Raw genomic sequence first — 7200 nt, 5'->3', positions numbered from 1 at the left:
TGCGGCTTCATCAATGATCCAACCAATTTTCCCACTCTGCGCATAACGCTGAGCAAGCCCAGTGTGAAGTCGGTCATGCATGCCCATATATGGGCTTATTGGTCAGATCGCCGGTTTTAGACAACCGGTTCTCCATATTGATGCATGTGCATATTGGTCGGATCAGCTGTCGCTCTACTTGATGCTGGGCATGGTAATCCCTCAGGTCTTCTGCGACAAGCGCACCAAGGTTGAAGTATTGTCCCGCAACACAAATGAGTTACGAAGCTTAGCCAATCATAAACCCCTTTGTGTTTGTCACACGAAACCCAGCATGAATGTCACACAAAGCCTGGCACAAGTCTACTGCTCCCTGAGGTTCCACATCCTCATCTGAATAAAGCAGGAACATATTCCAATATTATTGTCAATTGGTTGTCAGAGGCTGTCATATCAGATGTTTGGCAGGACTGCAGAACATACCCACCTTTGGGGTAGGCCTAAAAAAAAAGTTTTACATGCAATTGTTAAATTGTTATGACCTTGACAGCTGCTTCCACCTTTGTGTTGGCCTTGGGATGACTTTGGTGAGAAGAAGTGACATTTTCACACTCCCAATAATACACAGCAAATTCCTCCTCCCCACATTTTTGTTTTGTTTTCATTATTGTTAATAATCTACAACACCCCACACCCACTCTGGTATTCTGGCTTATCCCTGTTGGGTGGTAGACAGGTAGAGCCATGGATCACCAAGAGGTTTTGTTTGACCTCTAACAACTGGTTGATCTTTGTGTGGAATTGTTGTTTTCTCTTGAGAGTTCCCTCAACAATACCCATCGGTGGAGTACTTTTTGTTGCTGGACGCTCTGACCACCAAGAAAACTAAGCACAAAGTGAAATTGACTAGGTGTATGTCTCAAAGGTGTCATCGTCAACGCCCTGCTCTAAAAGCATGTTAATAGCCATGTTCTCGTTCTTCTCACAAGCCATGTAGGCTGAGACAACCTGACTCTCCGGGAATCCCATGGCTTTTAACCTCTCAATGGCCTCTTCGTCCTGGGATGTTTGCCGGCCAGCTGGAGCAGCCCCTCCTGTACGGCGTCCCCCCTGGCCTGGGATCCCTGTGAACAGATACTCCGCAGCTCTGTCCGGGTTGTTGTAGCTGGCTCTGAGAGCCTCCAGCACCCTATCTCTCCCGTACCCCATCCCCATCAGGTCCACCACTAGAGCTTCGTGGGACTGGCCGATCACCATCGTTGAAATAGCATCATCTAATAAAGTCGGTTTCTTTTCCGTTTCGGAAGGGGTGGCATCGGTAGTAATGGTTGCAGTTGGGGCAGCGGCTGTGGGCGGTGTCGCCTCCTCCGTCTTGGCCTCTTCTTGTGGTGGGTTGTCAGGGCCCAACGCAGAGCCAGCTGGAGCCGTGGGAGCTGAAGTAACAGGAGCTGAGGCAGCAGACGTCTGGGCGGCCGTGGTATCTGGAGTGTTTTCTACCATGACGATAACAACGTTCTTCTCGTGGATTTTGTACTCTTTGAGAGCCGTGTCATTGCTCAGTACTTTGTCTGCATAAATCAGTTTCTGTCCATCAGCTGGGAAAATGTCCTTCCCTTTCTCATGTTCAATCTTTTCTTTCAGTGCCTTCACCGTCTCCTCTAAATCGATGTCTATTTTAAACGTCTGCTCCTGAAACGCGGGTTTCAAGGTAACCTGCATTTTGGCTGGGGTTTTCTCTATCTCCGACATGTTATGTGCACAACGTTCAAGTGACTGCCGCCATAGAGTTGTTCTGGAATTATATAGGCTACAGATCTGACTCGTCATGACATATTGATGACATATTGATGACATATGCCCACCCACGTGCTTTACTATAGCTGCTAGAGTAAAGCACTATGGGGAGAACTCCTCTACTAATCTCTGATGTCATATAGGTATGACATTTGATGATGTTAGTCTTGCCCAAATATGGAGTTTGTCACCACTGCCCCGGTGCCAATTTGCATGTATTTGCGTCTCTGCATTATTTTGCATTTACACGCGGAGAATAGCTGATCCAACCAGCAACACATTATGCAGAATTCAAGACAAGTTAGGGATATATGTGAAGGACAGAGTTGTGTATAATATTTAAAAAGCTGACTCACTTACTGACACGTTGATCAGCTTTTTCCTGATCGTCACCGTAACCTGTCCACTGTGTCAATAAAACTAGACCAGGTCAACCTGGTTGTGCCAGACCCCGGTTCTGCCAACCCCCTGTCTGTCATCATCATTTATGACATCATGCCTTTTGTAGGCATGTCATCATCATGTCATCATCATATATACCCTTTATATAGAAACCCCGGACAGACAGACCGACATTTGCTTATGTAGGCCTACCCATTTCATGGGTCTGGCAAAAACTCAGACAATCAATCAATCAATCAATTTAGGGAACGAGCACTGTTAGTATTCTAGCAACTGAGAGGCGGCAGCTAAAACAGTAATATATATGTATACATATTAATACATAATAATACATACTATCCAACAGCATCATAAAAAGATGATCAGATGATTTAGATTGCTTTTATCTTTCTTCTCATATCACGCAATGTTTGGTGTCAATATCTCAGCCCACAGTTTTTGCAGCACGCACTTGGGCCACAAATCGACCGGCTTCATCGGGAATCGACTCCTTGCATTTTGCTAAGACACATTATATAGTTTAATGTATATACATTTATTCGTGAATTAATTTTCTCCATTGACTTTAATTAAAAATTAAACTTTTCCCAAATATGGAGATAACTGACATCATATACAGTATATAAAAAATAGGAATTAAATTCCAAAAAGGTAGCACATCCCTAATGTTTAAATCAGGAGGACAAAGTACTCACATTTCCACTTATTTATTGGCACACACCAAAAAGGAACGCTTACGCGTTTCGGCTAAGAGCCTTCGTCAGGTCTATTTGAACATGCAAATAAGAGCACCTCTTAGGGGGCCTGTCACCTAAAGGGTTACTGTCACTTTAAAGGACCTACACCATGCTTTTAAAACTCTATTTTTTGTATAAATATATGCTCAAAATTGAGTCTTAGACAGGTTTTAACCCTCAACAAACACTCTGACCATTCCTTTTGTTTGTTCTAGCTGTGCTATAATGAGGCTCTCCAGCTGCAATACCAAAACGGCCTTTGTTTGCTCAGGGGCGCATCTAGTGGGGTTTTTCCACCCCTCCCCCTCCCCCCTCCCCTCCTCTCCACTCCTCCCTGGACCCCACGTTGACAACAAATAATGTTAATATTGGGCCAATACAAAAATAGGATAATGTTGCAGCTCTGATTATAGCCTACTGTAGGCCTATGTTGTATGATATAGGCCTACTGTCAAATGACACAGGGCGACCTAGACCAGACATTATAGAAAGTTAATCTACATTAGACAATCAACCCCACCCGCATTGTATTTATGTATAATGTATAAAAATGTATGAAATATAACAGCCCATAAACCATAAAACTGTCTCCGCGACTCACAAATGGGTCCCGACCCAGTGTTTGGGAAACAGAGGGAAGCATCCATTTCATAGTAAAGTCGACGCTGATTGTAGGCTCGCGGAGCAGCTTCGGTGTCTGGTCGCTCGGTCTGGTCGCTCGACCCGCTCCTCTTCCTCCTGGTTGGAGTGTTTTCATCCGCAGCGCAGCGGGCAGCAGCGGCCCCGTGTAGCCGGGGATAGTGAGAGGAGAGGCGGGGTGTGGAGCTCTTTCTAGCCGGAGATAGTGAAGGGAGAGGCGGGGTGTTTTAGCTCACTCTAGCCGGGGACAGTGACAGAAGAGGCGGGCTGTGGAGCTCTCTCAAGCCGGGGACAGTGAGGGGAAGACAGGGGGTGGGACAGCGATAGGAGAGGCGGTCTATCACGGACACGGAGGAGGAGGGAAGGGGGTCCGACCGGGCTCGCCGCGGTGGCCGGGTGGGTGCGGAGCCCGAGACGGTGCACCTCCGTCTGGCTGCGGAGCTCCGCACCCACCCGGCCACCGCGGCGAGCTCGCTCCGCGGCGAGCACCCACCCGGCCACCGCGGCAAGCTCCGGAGCTCGCCCCGCGGCGAGCACCCACCCGGCCACCGCGGCGAGCTCCGCGGCGAGCACCCACCCGGCCACCGCGGCGAGCTCCGCGGCGAGCACCCACCCGGCCACCGCGGCGAGCTGAGCTCGCTCTGCGGCGAGCACCCACCCGGCCACCGCGGCGAGCTCCGTAGCTCGCCCCGCGGCGAGCACCCACCCGGCCACCACGGCATGCTCCGCGGCGAGCACCCACCCGGCCACCGCGGCGAGCTGAGCTCGCCCCGCAGCGAGCACCCACCCGGCCACCGTGGCGAGCTGAGCTCCGGGCCGGGGCTGGTTTGTGGTTTGTGGGAAAGGCAAAGCCAAGCTTGATCTGGGCTAGGGTTTCGTAACTGTCCAAAATTAAATGGTAGGGTTTTCTTCACATTAAAAATAGTCTTTTGTTTCCTTGTTAGAAGGGATGAAGCTTGGGTCCTCGCCGTCTATAACGTCACATTTATAGTGCAATCCAGGAACGTTAGACTTCTCCTTGGACATGTTGATAGCAAAAATGTTGATAGAATAAAATAAGGAAATTACTCTGTCTACTATACAGGGAGGCAGAGTGAGAGAGCACTGAGTGAGCAGTAATGGCGGCCCCAGAACAGTAAGCCAGCTGCAGATGGAGGTGGAGGCTAAGCAAATTAGAAACAAATGAGGGGCTGGGTTTACAACAGTAGCTCTGGTTTTTACCCGACGGGCGGGGGGGAGGGGGGAATCCGTGTGACGTCACACGGATCAACTCTCAGAACAGCACTGTTCTGAGAACCCGTGGAAAGCTTTTTCAACTCTGCCTTCCCAAAAACAGAGAAAGACACAATGGTCAGAAATAGGACTTTGTGAGGATAGAAGGTGCCAGTGGGACCCCAAAAAAAGGTTTTAAAATAGAAAAAGTGAAAATTCATGGTGTAGGTCCTTTAAGATTCATCTTAAAAAACAAGTTAATATTTTTATGATGCCATTGTGGGGATGCGCAATTATAAGCCAATCAAATTAATTGTCTGTATAGCCTTACTGTATGACTACCTACTGTACTGGTCAGCTGTTGTTGGGCAGATTACACTGAGACAGTTTCAGACTGTTTGAGGATCCACACTGGAGAGAGACCACATGACCTACTGTATCATACTATTAGAATTTCGGGTCTGACAGCGGCCCTTTAAGGAAATTCCTAGCCTGGCGTTGCTCATACTAATTCCTCACTGCGTGTCGGATATTTGTCTGGACTCAGAATTTTCATTTCCAAGGGGTGGTTTACAAAAATGTCAAGGTGACATGCTCTTAATTGCTCCCTTTGAACTTCAAAGGGGTTGTGAGCTGCGGTAATTGATTGAGCCATACAAGTGTCAATAGCTTGTTAGTTCAATGAAAGCATCAAAGACTACGTACGATCTGTTTGATGTCTGTAATAGAGTGGAGGGGGAATGTGTTTGAATACACACAGACTCGCCTGATTTGCTGAATGGTTCTGAACCAGGCCACCACCCACCACATGCCCCAAGCCTATACAGCCCTGATTGGCCAGCCCTTTCCGAGGGCTGGTGGAAAATGTGAAGGGCCAGACTACACAACACCACCACTACCGCCAGGCAGTGTTGTACCCGAACGCGTTCAATGAACGATCGTTCATGAACACGTTCATATTTTGGGCGAACGTGAACTGAACGTTCTTTGTTTTCTTTCTTGATGAACGATATTGTCGAACGTGTTCATTCTGACGCCCGTGAACGGCGTTCGTCGGCCATTCATGCGGCGGTCCGCGCCTCCGCGGTCGTCTGTCCTCTCGTCTCTCTTTTCATTCACATGCTCCAATAGCACGCACTGCACGCAGCTCCTCGCGAACGTTGATATGCGGTGCTTTCTGCAGCTGGGTGCTTCACTGTGAATCTCCTCCTCGTTACGTCTCGCAGTCGCAACTCGCAAGTAAAGCCTGACTATACTTTGTTGTATGTGTGTTGCACGGCGAGAATAGCTATCTGCAAGCTCACAACGCGTCGCATCCACGAGACAACGTGAGCTTGTAGATCAGCTATTTTAACCAACGCGGAAACATGCTGTGCGCGAGGTTTAGAAACTTCTGCCTTCAGCCCTTCACAATCAGGGTGCAGGAAGATTGGGCACTGGGCACCTAAATATTGTGGGCACCTCAATGTCAAGTTGGATGAAATTATTGCTGTGTGTGGTTCTATATGGGCTGTGTCAATAACTTTGACAAATAATAGTTTGCAGCAACGTCTAAACATTTTTTTCTCCTTTTTTTAATAGCCAAAAGTATAAAAATATTATGGTTAAAAAAGAACTAAAAAGAACTAAGTTAGTTCATTTTGGGGAACCATGAACTTTAGTTCAAAATGTAGAATTATGAACTATGTAACGAACTAGTTCATTTTAGAAGTTTTGAACTTGAACTTGAACTATTTTTTTATACTACATTTTGAAAGGGAACTTTCCCAACAGGGGGTGGTGTTGTGCAGTCTGGTTTATTAACCAAGCTAGGAAATTCCGGCTTTTTGCTTTAAGATTGGAGGCGTGACCAACTGCGATTTTGCTATTATGAGTGCGGTATTTTGTGCACGACGGGAAGGCGATGTACGCAAAAGGCCCTGAATAATGATGGGCGTATTTGCGCGTTAATTTAATCAAACCGATCAGCGTGGCGGCTGTCATTCCCTTTAAAAGCCTTAAGAGCTGCTCTAATGGACAAATGACGACAACAGCAAACATCTTCCCCAAATGCAATGCGGTAGCCAAGCGGATCTCTCCGCACAATGGAAGGACAGCAATGAAAACCTCAGCACAGAATATTGAACGGATTACAATACTTTCACATTCTCTATGCTCAGTAACGTGTTGGCATGTTTATCAAACAGGGTTTTGTTGAAAGGCAATGAAAGATTATAGGCAAATCCCAAAGATTCAAGTGTTGTGTAATGTCCCAACATTACGTGGGTCGATTTTGTTTCATTTTACGCTCTCAGGAGTTAAAGATCTAACAAGCGTCCATTTGGTTACCGACTCTTTGTCATTTAGCTGGGCCACCAACTGGGCTGAGGGAGCAGACTGGCGAGGGGGGCAATCATAGTGACACTGGACATAATAGTTAAACCAACTAACCAAGTCC

At 47.4% G+C, this 7200-nt stretch overlaps 1 protein-coding gene across 1 annotated transcript; it reads right to left on the bottom strand.

Moving 5' to 3' along the window:
- Positions 1–885: 885 nt before the first annotated feature.
- On the bottom strand, positions 886–1728 carry LOC308286859 (UV excision repair protein RAD23 homolog B-like; the record flags this gene model as incomplete). The annotated part of the gene is made up of 1 exon (XM_080727982.1): positions 886–1728. One exon carries the CDS (start codon positions 1726–1728, stop codon positions 886–888), a length of 843 nt encoding a protein of 280 aa, XP_080584108.1.
- Between the last annotated feature and the right edge of the window lie 5472 nt (positions 1729–7200).

Source organism: Nannobrachium achirus (assembly GCF_963921795.1).
Source record: "Nannobrachium achirus genome assembly, chromosome: 6".
Lineage (NCBI taxonomy): Eukaryota > Metazoa > Chordata > Actinopteri > Myctophiformes > Myctophidae > Nannobrachium > Nannobrachium achirus.
This window is presented reverse-complemented; position numbering and strand designations above follow the sequence as displayed.